The sequence below is a fragment of the Festucalex cinctus genome, chromosome 6, assembly GCF_051991245.1.
Source record: "Festucalex cinctus isolate MCC-2025b chromosome 6, RoL_Fcin_1.0, whole genome shotgun sequence".
Classification (NCBI taxonomy): domain Eukaryota; kingdom Metazoa; phylum Chordata; class Actinopteri; order Syngnathiformes; family Syngnathidae; genus Festucalex; species Festucalex cinctus.
The window spans coordinates 12041375-12067064 of NC_135416.1; the positions used below are offsets into that span (position 1 = coordinate 12041375).

The 25690-nt window shown below is 38.4% G+C and overlaps 1 protein-coding gene across 4 annotated transcripts in view; it reads right to left on the reverse strand.

Moving 5' to 3' along the window:
* The window catches only part of pax5 (paired box 5), a 54214-nt gene extending 34726 nt beyond the window's left edge, over positions 1-19488 (reverse strand). For 2 of the 4 annotated variants that reach the window (XM_077524902.1, XM_077524900.1), the window contains exons 1-4: positions 19376-19488; positions 4879-5044; positions 1237-1434; positions 579-643 (exon numbers count right to left, since the gene is read on the reverse strand). In XM_077524902.1, the coding sequence (XP_077381028.1) occupies positions 579-643; positions 1237-1434; positions 4879-5044; positions 19376-19424 (478 nt within the window). In that variant the 5' untranslated portion in view covers positions 19425-19488. Of the gene's footprint in view, positions 1-578; positions 644-1236; positions 1435-4878; positions 5045-13798; positions 14688-19375 lie in introns of those variants that run through there. The other 2 variants (XM_077524903.1, XM_077524901.1) reach the window with 1 other exon arrangement.
* Positions 19489-25690: the final 6202 nt, after the last annotated feature.

Here is a 25690-nt window from a genome sequence, read left to right on the forward strand (position 1 = left end):
AAATGAAAACGTTTTGTTTTTTTAATTCAATTAATCGACAAAATAATGAACAGATTAATTGATTAATTAAGTAATAAAGTACAAGTTAATTGCAGTCCAATTTCCCCACAGGGGTGCAAGTAAAGTTTGCTCTTTATTTATTTTTGATACGTTCAATATTCAAAATGACACGTAGAGGGGACTTTTTATTTATATCATTCAAAAAACAAACTTATACACAAATGTACATGTTTATGTCTTTCAGTATGGTTTATTTAATAACTTCTGGTGTGGACACCTTCTTATTTTGTGTAATATTTAACAATCGTGTCAGTTATTGTGATACCTTCCTTTTTATGCTTAGCATGTCCTACTCCTACGCTACAAAAAAAAGTGATGGGTTGTTGTGATTTTGCATGTTTTTGTGCCATATAATGGCAACTATTAGGCGAACAAATAGTTTTGTAAACGAACACTAATTACATCAGAAAGTTATGCACTTTAATGCAAGCTTCTCCTGAGACTTGAAGATAATATAAGTTGCTGTAAAATGTGCTCTGTCAAACAGAAAGAAGCAGGATTGCGAGGCAGGCGCCTACCTAAGTTGTGAGCCCCTACTGAGCCCGTTTGGCCCGGCGGCTGCTGAACCTTGGTCCGAATGATCCTGCAGGAGGAGAGAGGGAGACATTAGTGTGTGTGAAGTGGTCATTTGTGCGTGTGAAAAAGCGAGCGAGGCATCGAGGACATGAGAACATGACCGTCGTGGGAGCCACGCTGTGTGTAAGCATGCAAGTGTGCGTGGGCGTGCATGCGCGCAGAGGCTGGCGGCCGGCTGACATGGCAGAGGGGCCTCACACTTCCTGCTTGGCTGCTCATGCAAACCCCCTTTCTTCCTCTTTCCTCGCCTTTCTTTTCCTTTTCGTCCCTAGCTCCTCTCCATCCTGTCCCCGTCTTCCCTTCCCTCCCTTTCCCTTTCTCTCCTTCTTCTTTTGTGTCCGGTATTCGCACCTTTTGTCTGCCTCTTGTGCTCAGTGCTTCTCTCTCCTATTTCACTGTCCCTCCCTCTTCTCCGGCTCCGTGCATGCTCAAGGGAGAGCCTTGTCATTGTATCATCGTGTTGAACCACTGAGCTGCAGCCACTTCATACATATGGAGACCCGGGGCCTCTTAACTAGGCTTACTCTCGTACCAGGAATGAGCTTATCGTCACTGCTACCTGTGAATGTAAAGTAAATACACACAAACGCGTATTCGTACCTGTTGATGGAGCTGACACTGGGCACGCTGTCGTTGTCGCACACTCTCTCGGCCAGCAGCCTGTCCCGGATCTCCCAGGCAAACATGGTGGGGTTTTGGCGTTTGTAATCGGCAATCTTGTCGACCACTTTGGGTGTAGCAACCTTTGGTTTGGATCCCCCGATGACACCTGGCCGAATACTGCCCGTTTCGTAGTACCTGGTAAAGCAAAGAGGATGCTCGCGTCGGTTTGGTTATGGTGCAAGAGTTGAATTCATTAGTTTGGTTGTTTTGCATGATTGCCAAAATCCATCAAGGCCCATCACCCTGCAGATATGCTGGATGTCGTGTGCTATGCTATCACAAACCAGGACGTTAAAAAAATCAGGCAGGAATTGAATATTTTCATGAATGTTCAGTAATACTGTAAATGATAACAAAGATGTTTGCATGCAATCACCCAGCTTGCCAAAATACCACTCCTTTTTGGAAAAATTGTGTTATTCTACACACGGTATTTACTGACTTGCTCAAACTAACCATCAAAAATATATATATTGTCTTTTTAAGTCCTCCTCCAAAGCACCAAGCAGCAAATTAAATAATTTTTATGCATGCTTGTTTTTACATGATTCACAGATATGAAGGTGTAACTCAATATTTTCCCGAGCATTTTGATCTCATCAGAGAGCCTATAAATTATCATTATGCTAATAAACAACCCCAGGTACACATGGAATATGAGTGTGATACTGTATGAATGTTAGTATGAACATTTCTGGTTAATTAAGCAAAAAAAAATAAAAATCTAGCATTATGTTATATATGTGAGCTCTCTATTATTTGTTTGTTTGTTTGTTTATTTATTTATTTACTGTATGGCGTTATTGGTGTCAAAAAAGACAAACAAAAGTGACTTTCTGCTTCAAATCCATAAAGAATGGAAAAAAAAAAAAATGGAATGTCATCATTGGATCCGGCAAATCTTTGGAATCTAAATGTAGATATATATTTTAATTTTCAGATCTCTTAAGTGGGACTTTCTTCTTTTAGTTGAATGTTGTTATGCATTGCAGTGCGCACGAAAGTTGGTTCTTATGCAAGGCTCTTGCACGATTTTGTGGCACGAATTGGCATGACTTGAGTCGTGCCAGTGCGCGAACTAGTTGTAAAGTGGCGTGAAGTGTGCTGACTGCGTGCCATGTCAGGGCCAAAATTTGGAGTGTTCCAAATTTTTGTCACGACAAAATTTCTCGGCAGGGTCGTGAACTATGCGCAAACTGTTCGTGAACTTGTCAGGATGATGCGGGACGGATGCGCGCCAGTGTGCTCCAGTGCGGGCCAGTTCGTGGCAGTGCGCGCCATGCCACGACTGTCATGAAGTGCCACGAATAGGGGTTGGGGAGGCCCCCTTTTTATACGGCGTGCCCAAGTCGGCACGACACCGTCCGAATTGCGCGAACTCAAATGCGGCAAGTGCGCAAACTGTGCGTGAATTCGTCGTGCCAGTTCGTGTCAATGTGGACACGAATGGTCACGCGTTCGTGAACTCGTCGTGAACTCGTCGTGAACTATGCGTGTACAGTGCAGGAACCTCCCAGTTCGTGCCCCAAAATGGCACGACTTGCCACGACAAGATCGTGGCCAAAAGTCCTGCATGTGTCAGCCTTGCATTAAACAGACTAATACATAATTATGAGTTCAACATGGCTGGGAAATGTGTCAGAAACGTTCCAGAACTGGTGGCACAAAAGATTTAAACGCAAAATACCAACTACGGCTTTTCCCCTTCAATTTGGGCCAGACAGCATGTTCACAATCAATACTCATCTGACCTGACTCTGTATGAGACCACACTTTTTGTTTTGCTAAATTTGCACTACGCATGAAAATAGTCCCAAAATAGCCCATATAGTTAGTTAGTTGACTTCTTGTACTGAGCAGCATGACCGGGGATGTTTAGCATATAGATGACAAGCCTATGTGGACTGGCCAATTTGAGCAATGGTTTTCGTTACATAAAATGAGCAAACAAAACTATTGTTCTAATATATAATCCAGTGTTGTTTTATCATCACTGTCAGACAGAGATCTATGTTCTATTTTCATGCTGGTGCTACACTCCAATAACATTCGAAATGTGATATATATCTTTTTGGTATAGAAAAAACGACGGGTAAGTTAACTTGTAAAGTTAATCCTTTAAAGTACATACATACACTGTATGCTCACTGATTTATCATGGTTCAAATTGTGGATTTTTAATGTGACTTCAAAACTCCATTTCTTCAGATAATGTTTTGACTCCTTTATTAAATTGTACGACCTCAGGCACGTTTGACGTGACTGCGTATCACACTGACAGTCAAACCCAAGATGAGGGTGACACTGACAGACATGCTCGCACAGAGAGATCCAGGAGTTTTCTTTCGGCATGGCTATTTTCATGAATGTATTTGCATGCACAAGGGGCAGGTGGGCTGCGGGTGGTTGTGTGTGTGGGGGGGGGGGGGGGGGGGGCAGCAAATGCTTGCAGGAAAGGGGGGATGCAGTGTGTGGATGCAAGCTGTCAGTCAGTCTTAAACCTGCTGCTCTTTCTCTCTCTCGCCGCCACTGCACACTGGAGTAATCCCTCCCCGTGATGTTTGTTTCTTTAAAAGTGTATTCCCCCATGCGTGTGTTTGTGTGCCATTTCCACTCGCCACAGCTGGACTTTAAACACTACTAAAGGAAAAGAACAATCTATTTTCTTGTGGAAAACAATTTAAATTATTCACAGGCACATCATTGGTGAATAAATGAGCGTGGTTATTGATATCTGCACCGATGAGCCACACGCGCGCGCGTGCACACAAACAAGGAGGCAGAGTTGGTGTTTTTGTTCTGCTGGCAGCGGAGAGACAGAGAGAAGAGGATAAAACAAGCCTCCCTCCTTCCTTGCATCCCACGATCCCTTCCTCCCCCTCTCGCGGTAACGCTTCAGTGAGTTGAACGGCCAGGACAGGGGGGAGAGAGGGATTGAGGGAGACTGAGAGAAGGAGCAAGAGAAAGGGAGAGAGCGAAAAGAACAATGAGCAACACATTTTTTGATATAGCTGAGGGTCGCTGTGGCTAATCCTTCCCTGCCGTCGCCACAAATGGTCTCTCCGTTTCTAATTCCTTTTTTACTTCTCCTTACTTCTTCTTCAACATGCCCCCTCCCGCCTCTTTCTCCATCCTTGTCTATATTCTCCTTTGGCGATATTTTGTGGTGCTGAAATATGGTGCCACTTTCATTTTGATGCTAATTTCAAAAAGTGATGAATCTTTTCCCCCTTTGTGCCCCTTTCTTCTCTGGCAGACGGAACGAGCCGGGATTTACTTTTGAAATTGGCTTTATAAAGGTGAAGGGAAAAGTGGTCGGACAGGAGGGGAAAGGAAGGTGAAAGGGAGTCAGAATAAAAAGAAAGGAACAAGACCGAGAGAAACTAAAGGAGATGATGGCAGTGGAAATGTGCAAGCTCAGGAGAAATTGCCATCTTGGCAGCGGAGCATCTCTGATGTATGACCTACTGCAGATGAGTACCGAAACTCCCATTAACTTTATTATCCTTACAATATGTAGTGAGTCCAAAGTAAAGTTCAAAGGTCACACGTGTGTCTGCGCGTACGTGTCTGGCATACCTGCCCAGGATCTTGCTAACACATCCATGGCTGACGCGTAGCTGGCGGGAGATGTCGCAGGGACGCACACCTTGGTGGGCAAGTTCTACTATTCGCTGCCGCACAACATCCGGGAGAGGTCGGCCATTTACAAACACGCCCCCAAGCTGGTTCACGCCGCCATGCCCTGTAAAAAGCAGACAGATTAAGTTTGGTCCAAGCCACGAGTCAGTTATTAAACATTCGGAATGTTTCACGATTAAGGTGCAAACAGTCTAAATAAGGTATTCTGGTTAATATTTTGTTTTTGGAATATGAGTTATGCAGCAAAATCCAGCAGTTTTTATCAATATCAGAAGGCGGCCATTTTGCCACTTGCTGTCGAGCGAAAATGACATCACAGTTGCTCAGGTCTCAGGTAACAACCAATCACAGCTCAGATTAAGAAAACAGGTGAACTGTGATTGGTAGTTACTTGAGCTCTGAGCAGCTGTGATGTCATCTTCAGTCGAGCAAGTGGCAAATTGGCCGCACCCTGAGATGGATAAAAACGACTGGATTTGTTTCATGACTCAAGTTCCACAAATGTAAAATTAATCAGAATTTCGTGATTAGACTAGTAACATAACAAAATAACATATTATTGTCATGAAATGTTTAAGGTTGACTTCCCCTTTAAATGAATCCTTTCTTACCAATATAATACTATCTGGTCTTAGCCTTTTAGCCAGGACAGGCTAAGCAAAGATTTCAAGTAAATGAAGGGATTTCAATTAATTATTGACCCACAGGGGTCTGAGTGGCGCCGCTAATATTGTCCTGAGGGAATCTGGTATAAAGACACAGAATGGAAACAAACTGGAATGAACCGCCTCACAATTTATGCTGCATTTTGTTTTCCCTTGTAACACTCCTTTTTGACCAAAACATAATGTTGCTGATGGCAGACCTCCACCAAGGCTGAACCATGATTCCAATAAGTCAGGCATGTCCAAACTTTTTCATTTGAGGGCCATATACAGAAAATCAGAAGGATGCAAGGGCCACATAATATTATGAAGAGAAATTTTGTTCAGTCCTAAAAATTGTACAAATAATTTATTTGTGCTTTTGCATATTTAGAAAAATGCTACAGTATAATTTATTTGTAATATGGCAGTAGGGTTATTATAGTTTTGGAATTTTTCATTTTTGTTAGTTTTTATTAGTTTTCAAGGTGGTTCTGTTGGTTTTTATTAGTTTAGTTCTTTAAAAATGCTTAGTTTTAGCTTAGTTTGTTAGTTTCAGTATTAGTATTATTATTTTATTTTATTTTTTTAAATGTGTATTACTTGTGCGCAATATTTGAAAAACACCATGGGAGCGACGTCATCTGAAGGTGCTTTTCTATTGGCTGCTGCTCGGTTACGTCACTTCTGTGTGACATACTTTCAAACATCATTATTCGGGTTTTTATTAAAATAAATCTACTAAAAATCACATTTAAAATCATCCCCAAAGGGTCATGCATTAAATTAATTACCAAAAACTAAAACGAAGGAAATGTTTTCGTTTTTTAAAATCATTTTTGCTTTTATTTTATTTCGGTAACAAAATTGTTTTTTGAATTTTAGTTTTAGTTTTTTTCATTAGTTTTAGTGAACTAAAATGCTACCTTCTTACTTTGACCATCTCCAAACATTTTTGTTTTGTTTATTTTATTTTTAGCATATGTCACGGGCCACTGAAAAATGGACCGTGGGCCGCAAATGACCCCCGAGCTGTAGTTTGGATACTTCTACAATACGTTTTTATAGCATATGGTTTGTATAATAGTGTATGAAGCAAGCAAACACTGAGTTAAGACAGGCTGTCAATTTAGACACATTTTAGATTTTAGCCTTTCTATTGTATCTTATTCAAACGCATGGTGACCTGTAAATATTGTAACGTTATATGTCAGAGAAAAGACGAGAGGCAAAAACTCACATTCATGCCAATGCTTGGGACATCAAAAATACTCATCGTTTATTCTCACAAATATGATATAAGCCCTATCGTAGTTCTGCAAGGTCACATATGAACCATGGAAACAATCACACTTTACCTCACATCACAAATAAGAGTCACGTCGACCAGAAAACAGGAGCGACAACGACATTGGCGGGAACTCAAAATGGCAACTTGCACCATAGGCGCCGTCCAATGACATCACTTATTACAAATTACACACCTAAATAAAATACCTGTATCTCTTATATTTTTTACAATATACAATTTCATTCAAAGAGAAGTCAAACCTTCAAATCTACACTCAGAATTAATGTTGTCTTCAGGTAGCCATGGCAACAACATGCACGACTAAAGTCAGCCAACATGAATGCAGCATGCATGAGTAGAATGAGGAATGCATGAGGTCCCAAACAATATGTTCACGTACAGTATATGTTGCATCAAAAGGCAACGTAGCATTTCTGTAATCCACTGGTTTTGTATTACCATAGTGATTGTGTCTTCAGGGGACACACACACGCACACACACTAATCCTAGCTGTGAGGGTAATAGATTTTAAATACATGACCCCTACAGGGATACCCCCTCAAATACAAAGCTCTCCCCTGAACCTGACCACCTCTTTCTTCTCTTCTGCATCGCCGCCGTCAAGCAAACACACAAACACAGCAAGCCTCCTCCAGCTCCAAAACAAATACGTCTGCACGTGAGGGATAAATGCAACCAGAAAGTCTGGAGAGTCTTGTGCTTGGAAATTAAACAAAGCTATTTCACTTTCTTCCTCGCGTTATTTCTTTTTAGATAGAAGGAAACTCATTATGCAGATGCCCCGGCTGCCACCGTTTAAAAAAGCAATCACTTTTTTTTTCGAAAGATAGCAACGTATGGAGTCGCAGTGCACAGGAGTGCTCGTCACGACCAAGTGTAACTAGCAGGTTAGGAAATGTTGACACCAAAGAACTACAACTTCACGAGATGAGATGACATCTTGCTTGCCAAATTGGGCATAAACTTGAACTTCAAGGTTATATTTTATCCAAAACTAGACTAAGTGCAATTTCTGGAGAAATTGCGTGGGAATGCTGAAAGCTGAATGCTAATGGGGACACATGGGTTTAATCATTTCAGTGATATTATAATACATTTCCTGACATCAAAGTCAGTTGGTTAGCATGTAATCACTTAGCATAATTGCCATGGATACATTTGCAATGTCCAGTTGGAGGTGGGATTTGAACCCGTGACCCCCTGCTTACTGTGCAAAACACCAAGTGCGCCACTGAGCAGTATCAGAAAGCTGGTAACGATGATAAGTTGTATGTATGGAAGTGGGCGTGGAAAGGGGGACTTTGGAAAAAGTTCAGTGTCAGTCACATTGAAAATGAATGAGGAAAAGTTTATATTTAACACGTTAAAATGTGAGAATACTGTAAGCAATGTGAAATCAGACGATAGATACCCAAGATGGCGTGAATTTTTGAAGCAAGTTGAAATTTGAACGGTGTAAATCAGAAGTATTAGGTGGGAGTTGTTTAATGGCAAAAAAGTGAGGAAAATACTGTAAAATGTGCCTGAAATAATAATAATTTCAGCATTCCCACAATAAGTACAGTAAAGGTAAAACAAAGTGATCATTACTGTGTTTGTTTTTTGTTGTTTATTTTCGGCAATGGAATAACCATCATGCCACTTTTGCATCATCTCTTCTGAGGTCTTTCGAAATTGGGTCACTTGGTCCAGAACACATTTTTTTCATCTGTTGTTTGAAAGCATCCGCAGTGTTATGATGACTTCTATATTTGAAAGCCAGGGGATGTGTTTTTCCTCATAGTAATCATTTCTTATCGTTTCCCTAAAATCCACATTTCCCTTTGGGGTGGGCAGCTGCATCCTTCATTATTTAACCAGATTTACAGCGACAGATTTCTTCAAAGCACGACACGCAGACATTTACGAATCTTCCTGCAATTCATGAGCTTGACACATCCACCACATCCACAAAACAATTTACGGGAACCTTGACTGTACAAAGTCAGATGTCAACGTAGCTTACCTTACATAACAATATTCACAATGTGAAAAAAGGACCATGTGGAGAGATGAAGATTTGAGAGAAGAAGAATCACTACAAATTTAAAAGGCTTCATAAAATTCACTTCACCATATGAGGTACATTTGTTCATTTTTACTCTTAAATAATTTTTGGAACAATTAAGAATGCTGCAGCAGGGTTACATTTGAATATGACCAATAGTTGATTTATTTTTAGGATACACAAGTATACTAAAACTTGTACAGTCAATCAAACTTTTATGACTTGGACATTTTGACCCTCTAACATGTTAGAGTAGTTCTACTTCTCTTACTGTATTTGAAATTGTTTGTAAAGTTTGTGTTTGTAGATATTCCACTAGATTCCAACCGTCTCATGATGATTTGTTTTCCCACAGAAGGCCATTTTGCAGCAACCTGCTGTGCGCACACATGCAAGTCTCCCGCTGCTTCTCTCTCTCCTCGTCTCTCAGATAAGAGCAAATGAAATGATTTCTTTCACCCTTCCTATCTGGGTTGGACCATGAAAAAAAATAACTTGCTTTGTATAGAAATGGAGAATGTCTGGTGACTCACAACAAAATAAACCCTCCAGATTACTATTTATTCACTTATCTGTGTATTTACTGTTGGAATTAGACTATTCTTGAAATAGAGCTATTTGGATTATGTGTCCAAATTTTATTTCCCCACCCCATAAACGCCCATATAGGGAAAAGGGCACAAAAACACAATTTCAATAGAATCTTATCTTGACACAGCTTGACTTCCAAATTTTAATTCCACACCAATTCCCAAATGAAATAGTGTTCCCTCGCTATAACGTGGTTCACTTTTCGCGGTCTCGCTGTATCGCGGATTTTATTAAATGCAATTTTGCATTCATTGTTTTTACAGTAATGTACCCATTTTATAAAATTTATGAAGGTTTGAACATTGTGAATTTTTACAAGAGAGAAATGTGAGAAAATGTCAATGCCTCAATGAGAAAAGTGTATAAACTGTGGTGGGGGTTTTAGAGCCTTAAAACATTAATAATAAATGTAAAACATAATGCTAACTACTTTGCGGATATTTTTTGGAACCTAACCCAAGCGGAAAACGAAGGAATAAAGAAATAAATACATTTGCTAAAGGTTGAAACTGTCACATCATATTATTTTTTTTAATTAACTACACAAACAATGTTTTAACTAACATTTTGAGATTGCTAACTGCCATAACAAATATAATGAATGCTCACCATTTAAAGATGCCATCAAACAGTGAAGGAATTGAAAACTGTTGGCAAACTTAAACATTGCCAGCTTTACTTTTACCTTTGAATCTTTCTATTCTTTAAAAAAAAAAAAAAAAAGACTCCTTGCGATTAAAATCTATTTTTCAAGCAAAAGACAGCATTAGCTTGGCGCGATTAATTTGTGTCTTTAATTGATAGCAAATAAACTGTATTGTATCATCATAATTTCCCCCATTTTTCTAGTGGTGTGCGATACTGCAAATTTCGGTATCGATACGATACCAAGTATAGGGCTAATATCGCCGATATCAATATCGTTACTTTTTGAAAATTATAGGATATGTATATATATATATATATATATATATATATATATATATATATATATATATTTTTTTTTTTTTTTTTTTTTTTTTTTTTTTGAGTAGGATAGCTGTATCATTGAATTGCTTATTCACAATCAAATGTCAACTTTTAAGTGTCTTTGTGTTTTCCTTTTTTAAGGACAAAATTATGATAAAGTTTATTGATAAATAAATATGTTGTCAATGTTTTCCCCCCAGAAATATTCCAACCACAACAAAATATATTTTACAAAATACAAAAAATAATACAAATGTTGTCTTCATCACTTCTTTTTCAACCTAAATAAACAAGATGTTATAGATTATTATGCAGCAACAAATTTAAAATATAAGACAACATAACAAAAAATATATTTTTCAACTCGAATACCGTATGTGTTCATGCAATCTACCACAAACACGAGATGCTAAGTCACAATGATGGAAACACACTATTGATATGCCTGTTATCTGTTTGACCAAACCGCAGCAGTACATAAAAGAGCCAAACTGAAACAAAACTTCTCGATTAATATTTTAGTGCCAGTATCGATCCGATATCCATACTGACTTGGTATCAATAATATCGATATTTGAATCGATCCTCCCACCACTACATTTCTCATCACTGGCACCATTCAGTGGTGAGAGAAAAAAAGCAAAGGAACAATCAAAACATACTTTTTCAGATGTCCGCTGAGCTGAAATTTGCTGACATCTCATCTGACATGACAAATGATGACACTGGATTTGATTTGAACTGCGACTGTTCAGCTTAATTTAAGGGCCATGTTTTCAGAGAAAATATCCAGTAAGCAATGCACAAAACTACCTCAAACATCCAAAATCAACATTTGCACATCAGGAACTGATCTTCCTAACTGTGACGGACTGCTGCAGTCATTTCAAGCCACTGACCAAACAAATTAACCACACTTGCATTCAGGAATTCAATCACAGCTGGCAGCTGGAGAGGTTTTGTTGCAAATTAGATACAAAGATTTTTGCCAAATCGGGGCTCTTGGCTTCTGAAGGTCTTCCTCTAAAAGCTTGAACCTCAAGAGAGGGGAGGAACTCTTGGCACGTGCAGCAGTTTCATTTTCTATCCTGCAAGAATCAGAAGGGACACTGGCTGCCAGCCTGCCAGCCACGAGTCATTATGCATCCCTGTTGTATTTTCATTTATAGAGCATTTATAGGAGCTGACTTGGGAGCTAAGCACCTCCTTAAATGTTTGATTGATTCACTGTTTCCGGAGGAGGAAAAAATATAGAGATAAAGAAGAATATATTCAAGCTCCCCCATCCAGAAAATAAGCTCCATTAGGCTCTCTGTCTCTCTTTTCCTGCCACATTCCTGTCACACTGCCTCGTCACGGCCTGAAGCTTCAAAAAATAAATAAATAAAAATGAACCTTTTCCGTTCTATCTTTGAAAAAAATACAGATGGGTGCAGAGCTGTTTGAGAAGTTGTCGGTGCAACTGAGAATACTTGGAGTGAATTTTGTTGCACAAATACTGAGATCATGTGTGATGTGCAAACAGGCTTCGAATGTTGCTTTTTTTCGATAAAGGAAAAACATTATTGCGTATATTGGGGCTATAATGTTTTATTTTGTTGTATAATTCTGCAATTAAGTCGCATTTATTTTTCATTTATTTGCGCACACGAGTTAAAAGCAACGAAACAGCCATGCATACTTAAGATGCAAGCATGCTATATTAACATTACAATATTCCGCTCATTATCATCACAATTACCTGGAACAGTTCCTTTTAAAACGGACATATGTTGTTCCGAGCTGCTCATTCGCTCCAAACTTTCTGCATCGGCTCAAGAATGTTTTATTTTCAGTAGGCCAAATCACATCGGGTGCAATTGCTGCGCAAATTATATGGTAATAAAAAAAAGGAGATAGTGGTGGAACTAATTTCACCAAACAGCGTTTGAGAAAAAGAGAAACACACAATCCCAAAAGAGCATTTCCACACGTCAAAGTTGATTCGTCGCAACCTCGCTCACTTTGCCGTTTGACATTTTTAGATGTAATCGTTTTAAAGCGTCCCACAACTTCTCTGTTGCCTTCAAGCGCGCCGCGGATCATTGACTTTAGGCCAACTACTGCGAGAAGAAACACGATTTGTTCTAGCCTTTTCGTGTGTGCGTGCGTGCGTGCGTGTGTGTTTCACATAATAAGCTTCTCCCCGGGATTCGCCGGTGGTAAAACGAATGAATGCATTATCCATTAAATGCTTTAAAATGCCTGTTACGGTTAATGTGGGTGTTTAAGCGAAAAGTCCAACATTTTGAAATGTGTTTGGCCTATAAACTCGAAAAAATCAAGTTTATAAAGCCATAATTTTATTAAATATTTATATCACATGGACTCATAACATGATCAAATGTTTATTAGTTTCATTTGTATATTCAGTTTAGCACTTTCATCTGATTTAAGTATACATTTAAGTTTTGTTTGACAAACATTTCTATTCTATTACACTCACTGGACAATTCATATAGGCTAAAAAACAGGAATCTTAATATAGGTCAACCAAAATATTACAAACCGACGCTTGTAAGCAACCATGCGATAATTATTAAATTAATACTTCTCTGTAGTGTCAATCAAAACTCAGATTTTTTTCTTATTTGTTTCTTTCTCTTTTTTTATTTTTTATGTTTTTTATATAGCGCCATTGGCTGAATGGGGCTGTGGGATGAGTTTTCCCCTCGGGGAACCAACCCAAGACCGCATGTAAGTTGCACCTGCAGCTTGTTAGAAGAGCAGCTTCAGTTTGTCCATCCAGGTTATAAGCAAAAGCACAATGGACTTCGCACCACCGCTCTCTCACTCCCTCGCTCCTTCTCTCTCTCTCTCTCTCTCTCTCTCTCTCTCTCTCTCTCTCTCTCTCTCTCTCTCCCATTTCTGACCCCACGAGACCGCCCACCCCCAACAACAGCCACGTCGTCTTTCTTTTGAAAGGAAAGTGCGGTCAGCAACTGAAACAACATGAATGTCGGAGTCCAATTTTAAGTTTTATCAAGCAAGTTCAGTCTCCAGAAAATGAAGAAAAACATCAACGACTTGTTAAAGTTTTTCCTGTATTTCTTCTAAATAATTTTAAAAAACGATATTGTGTAATTAGATTTAATTAAAATCAAAATTGTTACAACCATTGAAGAGGTCTGATCAGATGGAATAATAAAGAAAAAAATGTAGTTTTTGTATGCACCGAATACATAATGCATTTGCGCACAGTTTAAATTGTAATCTCGATTGAGCGTGCAAAAATGAGAAAATTATAAACTTACTGTGCATAGCCGCAAACGGGTCGTGCTTACAGTGGATCTCCATGTGGACTGTGGGGCTCGAGGGCCCCGATAAAAAAATAAATAAAAATGAAAAAAAAAGTGTCTTGCAACCTCTATCTTGATAGACCTCCAGTTGATGCAAAGTACTTCCGTAAAAAAAAAAAAAAAAAGTTGGATTCGTTCGCTTGTTAGTGTTCCCAGCTGTAGTGAAATAAATGAAGCATTTAGGAATGGAAAATATCTATCAGCATTGGAAACGGAATGAAGGAACTGGTGTCCAAATTCTGTCCTCAAATGGGACGGGACAGAAGATAAAGAACGAGAATGGCACTCATCCCTTAAAATGTTCTTCTAAAATTCACAGTGGTCAGTCCAAATAAGTGGAAAAAAAACGTTTCAAAATGTTGAAGAAAAAAAAAAAAAAAAAAAAAAAGACCTCCCCGGCCCTCACAGTCTCAGTTCTCTGTTCGTGGTCCCCCTTTGACTCAACTTTCTCTGCTTTGTCTCACAATAAAAAATAAAATAAACAAAACAAAAAAAATCAAAAAGCTGTTTCATGAACTAAAAATGTCACAAATCCACAATTAGTTGTGTTTTCCATTCTTGTCTTGCGTGACGTCCCATCAAGAAAGCTCGAGATGGCAAGTGAGCGATCCCACGTCCGAGTGTCATATCCACCGAGCCCCGGAAGAGAAGAAGAAAAAACGGGAGACTTGTTCAGAACCGAACCCGGTTTTTCAACGATTCGCTCCCCAACTCCGACTGAACCGTCCCGCACGAGTTGGAAAGGAGTTCACTCGAAATCCCAAAACGTGAGCGGGGGAGCAGGCGGTGGTGTAAACGTGTCGAAAATCTGAAGGCTTGACGAACCGAGAGAGCGGCTGCTTGCTAGTGCACCCCCGCGTTTCAGGACCTGTTCTCTTGCGGACAGCGCCCGCGCTCCCAACCCCCTGGAAGCCTGACGTCCACCCGCCGGCCAGCTGCCTGTCACTCATCCGCCCCCCAGCCAATCACAACACCAGAACCGCTAGCGCGTCACGACTCGCTTTGAACTTAAAGGGCGGGGTTCTCCGTGGCTCCGATTGGTCCGCGCGAATGCCAGGAGCCAACGACGCTTTGCGCTTGTTTTAATCCCCAACCAATGGGCGATCTCCACCGCACCCCTCCCAACTGAGGGAGTCACATACCGTCTTACGTTTAATTTCAATTAAGCACGTAGAAACCTCACGCTTTTGTGGGCATTTGCGCTCAAGTTATCCGTGTCAATATTAAATATCTAATTAAACGAGTATTACTAAAATGAGGCTTTGGTGTGAGTCCAGTTCTACAGCATTTAAAACACATTAAACTCGTAATTACAAAGATTTTATAGGCAAAAAAGTTCTAGTTTACATAAAAAAAAATGTCCTGACCTCACTAAAAACAACTGGTCTTTCGTCAATATTCCAATTTCTTATAAATCTTTAGCTTGAGACGAATAAAACAAGCATTCCCGTCCATTACCTGATTGCGGATTCAAACGGGCGTCGTTTTAATGAAGTGCAATTATCCAGCATCGCTGGAAACTGCGAGGAGAGAGCGAGAGATTCAATAAATGTTCGTCCCACCTGATTTTCTAAGGCATATCTGAGCCCCGGTTGTGTAATATTAAGCACACAAATAGCCTTAAGCGTGAGCCAAATTAGAAATAGTTATTTCCGTGTGCTTCCTGCTTCTCGACATCTAATCATTTCGCTTTCTCTGTTATTCTACATCAGCCTGCAGAGCAGGCCAGCATATGCACCTAACAAACAAATGTCTTCTCCTAATCATTACTGACAGCACCACAATACGTGATAATAATATTTATTTTTATTTATTTCAAATAAATAAATAAAGGCAGCCTGAAATGTCAAGGAATGTGTGAGTTAATTGAATACTTCATGTTATTCAATCAATACATGTCTTGGTTTAGCCCCACTTGTGTTCTTTTACATATCTGGAACCTTTCACAAGTTTAAACTGCACAACCAGTGGAAATTAAAATAAATACGCTTTCTAATGAATGTTTTTATTTAATTATTTTTTTCAGAAAACACAAACGTCTGTCTGTGTTTCCCCGATTAGCCACCAGGGGGCGTTCAACCACATGCACAAACAGGAAAAGCCTACATTCGCGCAATACGTATCTGGAAGAAAAAAATAAAAATACAACTTTATTATCGTTTCATGTAGTTATGTGATCCAAATGTGCTAATTATGGCTTATCAGTTGTCAATGTTATTATTGCATTATTTACTTGCTCTGATAATGCTAATAAAGAACCAAACTGCACATCGCCAACAAGAAGACAACAAAAAAGTTTCAATGTTACTGTTGTCACAGCATTATAAAATTCACATTTGATGCTTTTATTTCCTCCCTTAACTTCATGTATGAATTATAACATATTTTGCGCATGTGTTAAACAATGTTGCTATACCACTACTTTAGTCCATATTTTCTAGAAAAGAAAAGGAGGACTGATGAAATGACATGCAGGCTAAATTTGGCAATTTAGGCGTTTGATTTGCGTGTATATGAAGACACGAGGGCGTCCTTCTTTAAGGCCACATTGGATAATAATAATAATAATAACAATAATAATAATATCTAATTATTTATTTGACACATAATTGCTTTATCCAAATGTTCCGATGACGTATTAAAAAAGTAATCAAATATATGTTTTGAGTTTGTTGCTGGTAAACTGCAATACATTAATATATATATATATATATATATTACGTAAGTTAAAAGAAAACATGGCTACACTGAATAGGATACTTTTAAAAATATATATTATTTTGGCTTTTTTTTTTTTTTACCAATTTTGTCTTATTCTGTTAAAGGCTCAGTTTGAATTACAGATTTGGAAGTCACAAAGCGCTATCGTCACATGCCTCCCATTTGCAAATTAAATACATAAGCAATTAAAAACAGCCAAACACAAGCAATCATGTATACAAATTGTTGTTGCTTTAGGCTTGGAAATTTGGAGAAAACTTCCATCAGGGTGGGACGACTTTAATCCGGGGGTCCTGAGACATTACCATATTTCATTACCTCTCAGTGTTGGAAGGGGGAGATTAGACTTTTTTTAAACATTAGTAAGAAGAAATGTGGTGGCGATAATCAAGTGAAGGCAAATTGGAGGCGACGTTGTTAGTGTCTTTCTTCCTTCCCTCCATGCATCCAGCGTGAAAGTCTGTTTCGCCTTTTTGCGCCCGAGCCTCGAAACGAAAAAGCAATGAAAAATTAATAGCGCATGTTAACTCCACCAAGCTCGTTTATTACACGCCCGCATGGCTGTCAACATAATGAGAAAGAGCTCGTATATCTCAAGTCTTATTTCATTTTGAAATGTGTTGAAAACATAAATATCCAAATCATAAATAAAATGTATATGCCAACAAATTGCGCATAGGCGATTCGCACTTATTGGTCCATTTGTAATGACTTGGTTGGCTGATAATGCACCTATTGAGGAGTCAAGTGAGGCCTGACCACAAGCTCTCATGCACTTTGAGGGGCACTTGAGGTCATCTCTGCTTTTTTTTTTTTTACCCCCTCCCCCTTCCCTCTTTATACCTGCATGTTTATCAAATTAAAAGCCCGTTCTATCAATGTTGAACCATGATGACATCTAATTAATGAATCCATATAACAACTTAAATTACATGATCATATCGACTGAAGATATTCATTTAAGAAAAAGAAAAAAAGATATTCGCTGAGCGGTGTTCTTGACGAATGGCACACTTTTTACGCACGGCTTGCTTGGGGCTGTTCATTGGATTCTTTGCACCCTGATCACGTATTTCATGGAGAGGCTGCAAGCAGAGGCCCTGGGCCCTCACGACTGCCCCAGTCAACAGGGAGGGCCTCCCAAAAACTATGATTTCCTCTGTGGTTATTATCCAATCACAATAAATCCCTTTACTTTAATAGTTTATCGGTTGCTAAAACCACTTAAAAAAGACTGGGAAAAATTAGGCATGATTTACTCAATTATCATTGATCATTAGGTGTAACGCCTATTAAAATATATATTCTGTTTACTCGTCTATCAACCATGAAAATAAATGATGAGGAATAACAATACCTGTCCAGTGAAAAGGACGTTTTATCAATAAGAGGAGCAGGCATGGATATGAAATCATGTGCTATCCACTGGGTGCCATGCTAAGATCGATTGTGAAGGTCTGGAAACCCTGCTGTTGTATGAATACTGTACTTGCATTATGGAAAACACACATGGAGCAAATTAAGTTATTTTTGGATGTTTAAAATGGTTTCCCATCGGAGCAAAAGCTTGGATTCTCAAACTTTTAACACAAAGTATGCTACTGTCTCCAAAAAGTACAGTTCATCAAAAGTTGCATTTTTTTTTCTTCATAAACAAAACCCCTAACATTATGCTCTATTTGAAAGTTAATATTGGTTAAATTTTTTGGGGGGGAGGGGTCTGTATCCTCAAATAATGACTAAATAAAGATGTATTACACATAGAAGTTAAATAACAATTGTGCATTCCGAAATAAGTGTTAATAGTTCTAAGAGATTAAACACAAATGTATTGTACTGAACCATTCTGATTGTGAAACGTTTGAGAGTAATAACATAACAGATGTTATGCAGTTTAATATTTAATTCAGCAATTTGTGAATATAGTCACCATGCAAACCAGTCCTCACTTTGAGGAAATACATGGCGCTCATTCATATTTTAACATTAAAAATGTAAATTCAAGAGTTTTTTTTTTTAACTTGAGTATTGTTTTATACCTTCTCGGGCAATAGGTTATGGTAATAATGATATAGCAGTCATGAAGTTTAGCATTTCCTTTCTTCGCAGATTGGCTGGCAAGTATCACGTGGTTCTTCTGCCTCTACTGGTGGCGTCCATTTCAAAATTTCTGTTAGCAAACATGTTCCTTGCCTACTCACTTGACGTTTTCCCATGAAGGCACTTGGTGGATATAATGAACAATATTGTAACCAATACACTAATATGTTTTTTGTTGTTGTTGTTTTTAGGGTGGATAACCGATGTCACAAGACCTTTCCCAAACAAATAAACTGTATCAAAAGCCTCAAAACATCCATCCATTATCTGAACCACTTATATCACCCATAAATGCTTAAACAGCATCATAGTTTTTCATAAATTTATGACATTTATGAAAAACTATGATGCTAAATTTGATTTACGGCCCTCTGAGAACTTGATTGAAATGACACCTGCAGAAGAGGTCCCCATCTCCTCCTTCGATTAAGCACAGACTTGTATGTCAACAAATCAATCTGCAATAAAATATCGTCAATCGTCATTTCAAAATAAAACCCCAGTTTTGATGAGCAACTAGTTTGAAATGCAGCCTTTTAAAATCTGAAGGACTTGCCAGAACTTTGCAATAGTTCGTTGCACGACTCAACAAGTTAGAAAATTAAGAGGGATTCTAGAAACACATTGTTGTCAACACATCGTGTTTCACCTGCTGGAAAAAAAGACAATGAAGACGAGGCGCGAGATGGAAACGAGCCGGTGTGATCCTACCTGCTCTCCCCTGCCGCAGTGCACAACTCCCGGGCCCCTGTAGGTCCATGATAGCCGCTTGGAGGAGGAGGGAGGGAGGGAGGAGGGAGGGGGTGGAAAGGAAAAGAACAAAAAAGTTTTTGCTATCCTCCCTCTCCACTCCTCTCTCGCTCTCTCTCTCCCTCTTTCTCAGTCTGACTTTGTAACACTGTTGCTCTCCCTCTCTTCTTTCCCTCCAACAGCTGCGTACAGTAGTTGGGTGGGGGTGTTGGGGGTGCAATGCAGGTTGAAATAATTCGACCCTTCCGCTCCTTATTGCGTTGCCTGCAAGTGTTCACTCAGCTGCAACTAAACGCTTTAGGTGGAAAAAAAAAGAAAAAAAAAGAAGAAGGAGGACCCTCGTGGAAGGAGGGGGGGGGGGGGGGGGGCGTGAAATGAGTAAAAGAAGAGCCGTTCTCGCAATGTGCGCTCATGTCCTCTGGTCCCTTTCCTGGCGCTAAACTGCACACACCGACAGGCCCGATAGGTCCGTGCACGCGCGTCTGCGCATGCGTGTGCGTGCAGATGCATATATGCAACCTTCAACTTTCTGTGCAGAACTACAACAGCACTAAAGTTTCCCGTTTACTTAACTTGGAAGAAGTCTGTCCAACTTGCTTTCTCTTTTGTCTAATTTCTTCTCGCTGCAAATTCAAGAATATACTGTACAACAAAGTTTACATACTCTAGTTTACTCTAATACTATGTTAGCGTATACTGAGAGAAAAAAAATATTTGGCATATATTTGTGCATTCAATATTTTATATGTTAAACAAACAATGGAATTAGATTTTCACTTTTATTGTAAAATAAATGCGAATTATCCATATTTAGTTGTCAATTCTTTCAAACTTGTGCGTTTGTCTCAGGCATACTGCATCCTGTATATTTTTATTATTACTATTTATTTATTTACAGAAAAGTAATTGAACTCCTAATTACATCAATATAGAACAAATGTGACATGCAAAATTGAATCAGTAAAGTTACTATAAGACAAAAAAGGTGACAGTGACAAAAACTTTGGCCAAAACTTCATTGCAGAATGGTTTAAATGCAATTTTATTGACAAGCATGTATTTTTTTTTTTTTTAAAGATTTTTTCTTTTTTACTCATATTACAAATATTGCTAATTTGAGGTACTGTCTACTGTTTTTTTTTTTTATAACTGCAGTTTATTTATTTATTTACTTATTAATGCACGTCTATCGACATATTTCCTTAGTGGAGAATATCAGATTTCTATGTGAATTATCTGTAGGCCTATTATGAACAAAATTGTGGTCAAATTTAGTCAAAAGAAGTATTAAGATCGCATATACACTACTTAGTGATATTATAGAGTTAAAATTAAGTTATGTATCCTTAAAAATGATATACACATTTTTCTTCAGTTACTTCCTGTAAATTCTCAACTGTAAAATATTAACGCAACATTCTCATTTCTGCCATTAGAACTGTTTCATGCAGCTAGTTTTGCACTTTAGACTTCAAGATTTACGCAATGAACTTCATTCGAATTATCAATTAAAAATGTCCCACTTTTTTTTTTAGATTGTAGCTCTTACAATACATTAATGTATAGAGGTGCGGTATAGACATTTATTTTCAAGCAATTTAAGAAACACATATCAAAGAACAGAACTTTGGTTAGCCTATGATGATGATATTTTTTTTATTTATTTTTTTTTGTCTCACAGCAGACGAAAAAAAGGCTTGCCTTAATCCTGCTTTTATTCTGAATCCATAATCAAAAGTGCACAATAAATCCATTTTTTGAACGGGTTTAAATGGAAATGGTTCAATATTAAGAAGGACTTGGAAAGTATAAAGTCGCGTTTCAGGTTGAGACAAGAGGCGTTGAAAACAGAAATTGCTTTGTGCAGGAAGCATGTGACTCCCCAAACATGAAAAGCGACTCGATGAACGACATTACACATGTCGAACTTGTCTGGAGGTCTGCAGGTCGGGTGTCAGGGTTCACGCAAGCACACACCGGAAACAATTGAGCGTGGAACAAAGCGCAGACACACGTCGGCCCTATTTAAGGACCACGACATTCTCCTTCGAGCTTCCCAACACGTCAAAATTAAAATACACCTTATTTTTCAGGAAATAAAGCGATTTATCAGAATGTCTACGTGCACAATTATTTACAATTTTTTTCCAGAAACATTTTTACAGTCGTAAAATTTGATTTATTTTGCATGTTAATTTTTTTTTGCATGTTAAACATACATGCAGGATTAAAAAAATTTGAAGCAAACCTCGTAAGTGCATGCAGGCTCCAACTTGAATTGTCATCATTATTTCTAAACCCTCAAATATCAAATTGTATGCATGAGCATGACAACGGAGGATTATTTAGTGCATTTCCTTGCACGGGAGATTATTTAAGTATATTTATTGTCATAAACCCCAAGCACACTCACATTTCACACACAATAAGGAAAATGAATAATTTAATTAAAATAATAATAATAATGATCACAGCACAATATTAATCGACTCTCTATGTTATTATTATTATTATTATTATTATTAGAATTATTATTATTATTATAACAGATAATTCAGTGTTTTAGGATTATTACAATAATTTTATCGTCATATTATTCTGCTTTTGTAACTCCATCACAATTTTTAGAAAGTAACAACTATAAACTAACTACTAATTATTACAGTATAGCCATACTTCCATAACTGGAACTTTCTTTTAAAAGTTTAAAATCTTTCTTTCAAAAGTTTAAAATCTGTTAATTTAAATTTTATTCAAGGTTTGATTTTCAGTCTGGCGCTTGTCTGGATCCACTAAAAAAAGAATTCAGCGTCGTTTTAAGTAATTAATAATCACTTGTTTGTCTTTCACCCTCGTGCTAATTAATGTAATTAATAGGGGGGGGGCTGTTGAGGAGGGATGACGGGAGGGAGCTTTGTGATCGGTGACCCGAGCGTTGACCGAGCGGAACCGGAAAGAATCGCATTAAAGGAGGAGACAATAAGTAAACACGTAAACACACAAAGGAAGGTGCATGCTGTCTCTCAGTATGGGACGTTCAACACACTGGCAAAATTAGTTTTACTATACAAAAGTGAAATGAGTGAGTAAGTGAAGAGTTGCAGTCACTACAAAGTGCATGAAGGGAAAGTTGTGGTCACAAGGGGCTGCATGGAAAAAATCTGTTTTTACAAAGTACTCAGTATTTTCCCTGATGATTGTGCTTGTAGTTTTGAGGTAATACTAGATACTATAATGCTCTATTTTGAGTGTAGGTTTGTTGTAAATGTAAAACAAACAAATAAATAAACAAATAAATAAAGCGCATAGGCTTACTGCAAGTTCATTGCTTGGCCAGCACTTTCCCATTTCCCCCCACTTTTAGGGCATTTTTTCCCCTTTGCTTTTAAGGATCAAGTCGTCTTCATTTTGAATCTTTCTATGTACAGCAGACTTTTGAAATGGTTTAGTGTGACTGTAACAAAGCGATACCGCCCTTTTTGTGTCTGATAATCCAATTTTTCACCATTAAGTGTATGCAAAAAAACTTTATTTAAACACCTTGGTGACGACTTGTATGGTGTGTGTCTGCTCCCCGCACAGATGACCTCAACATCCTCTGGATGTAATTCAGAGTGGCACTTGTGTGTGGAAACACAAGATTCCCTTTCTTGTAGCTGTGCTTGCTGTTGCTGTGGCTATTCTGTGGAAGGGGGCTTAATGGCAGCAGGGCGGATTGAGCAATTGGACACATTGTTTGTCCATGAAATATTAGGTGACACAACATGACACCAAGCCATTTATATGTAAAGGTATACATTTCAGCGTGACCATTCAACAAGAGCCAACAAGGCTGCTGTCAATGTTGTTTTATATTTGCTGCTGGGAAAGAAGTGTTGTGGAATCGAGAAGTCAATGTGAGTGTATTTTAGAGCTTCTGTTCACAAGTTTATTAAATCCCATCGGCACCAGCCACAGACCAAAAGGTGTTGTCAGACTGTTACATGGAGTTCAGACCACCAATTGTTAGTTTGACCTTCAAAAGAATGGATCAGCACATAAATGTAACCCTCTCTAACCTTTTTTTTTTTTTTTTTTTTACCTTTACAGTAGCCTATACAATAGGGGAAATTAATCTAATTCAAGTAGACCTACCTCGATTAAAAAAATAAAAAAATAAAAAAATAAATACTCAATGAGTTTTTTTCTGCCTCTGTATCCGTTGTGCATTTTAGGGAAGACAGTAAAGCTAGATGTAGCAATGCTATGCATGATGGCAACACGCCACCAACTTCAAACTCAAATCTTCCGTGGTGTGGAGGCTATAGTTTGACGTGTCATCTTACTGACTGGAAGTTGATAGTCGGAGACCACTTTAAGTTTCAATTTCCATCACAAAATGTTGCCACCAACTTCAACACATCCTAATTAAGGATGCTAAAAAAGAAGACAAAAAATGATGTTGACATTGTAGAATGTGGTGCCTGCTCCAAGCGTTAGCGGCTAGTGGCTAGCAGCTAGCCGCTAGCCGCTAAGTGAGTGCCCCACACAGGCTGGCTGGAATGTCCGCCGGAATACTCTTCGAAGGCAGTTTAAAGTGGAGAATTTCGAACATCCGGGCATTTCTGATATTCCCACAATGCAAAGCGCCTTACGCGGTGAAAATAAATGGTGTATTTTATTGCTTTTGCCTGTCACTAGCATACAAAGCTCTCAGAAAATCATTCTTCATATTTTAGGCGTTAACAGGCTTGCATCATTATCTACTGTATATAAAAGGAGTAAATTCCCCTCCGCTTTCCTTGGAGTGATGTTTACTTTTTTTTCTTCATCAAAACTGCTAAAATTATTGACAAAATGTCCTATTTAGTGTAGAGTGGCTGGCCAGGCTAATTCAAACCGAGTTTGCACGTTGTACATTTACATTTTTTATAGAACAGTTTTTACATTACTAGCCTAATATATTAAAATATTAAAATGACCTAAGAAATAAATTGCATTCATACATGGTTTAGATTATTTAATTTTTAATAATGTAACAATGCACAAGTGCCTCATGGCTGTTTGTGAAGGCATTTAACAAATGTTAGACCAATTATGTCAAATTGTTGTTCATATTGAAGGTTTGCACCTGCAGGCAGATTGTTATTGTAGTCAAATGACATTGCATCACATTTTGAAATCAAACTAATCCTCACAAATCAAATTACAACAATCCAAATTCCAATGTTTTTAATGAGCGGAGAGCTTGTATTCACTAAGCCCGCCTTTTTGACTTTTGACATGTGACGAATAAGCTCGGAATTGTTCATATAAGCAAAAATGACTTTACTTTGATGCTGACAGCCTGACACAGTTGCAGTTCCTATTTGTGATCCTTGCAAAATCGCTCCTGTGGTTCTGACGTGACTTCGTCTCACAGCCCAAAATCTCACTTATCAGAATAATGGATTATTGAATATAATTTTCAGTAGAATATCCGTTGTCAAAATAGATAGTTGCAGCCCTACAGTAAACGCATTCTCCCAAGTGGATGTGATGTAAAGATGTGCAAGTTTAAGGCTAATAATTTATTGCAAAATTTTTCAAAACCAACTTTTTTTCCCCCTCATAATGCTGGTAATACCCTTGCTGTAGCCAATGATAAATACTTGCATTCTCCTCCATTGTCATCATTTGTAACATATCTGACGATATGTGTTCATGCGTTTCACAGTTCCTCATTCTCCGACTGGCCCAAACTGAGCCAGTAAGCTGAGCTCGTTCAGTGCAGCAAAACTATATGCTACTTTGTGCAATTCTTCCAGTTAAACCATTTCTGATGTCTTGCGACAACAGTTGTTCCAGATTTAGAAAGGAAAGCTTGTTTTGTGTTATTTTGAGAACAGTATCCGTCACACTCATCTTCAATATTTCACCACAACAAATGACTCCAAGCAATAGCATAGCTGAAGATCCCGTTGGGTACTTTCTAGACATCAGAGGAATGTATTTCTTAAACAAATGACCAACAGCTTCAGGATATTGGCAATGAATCCGGAGGACACATTGTGTATCTTAGCCACAGCGACAGGAAGTGGGAGCCATACAGTGTAAGGTGCACAAAAACACCATCAAATGAGAGCAATGACATGCTTCTTTTAACTCCTTTTCTCCAATAAAGATCATTCATCAGGCAGAACCATCCTCCTGGAATGTCTGATTGGAAATCAGGGGATTTTAAATCCCTGCCCCGGACACTCCATCCATCTTTAACACTCCACTGGTCCACACACTTAGAGATGAACTGGTGAACCA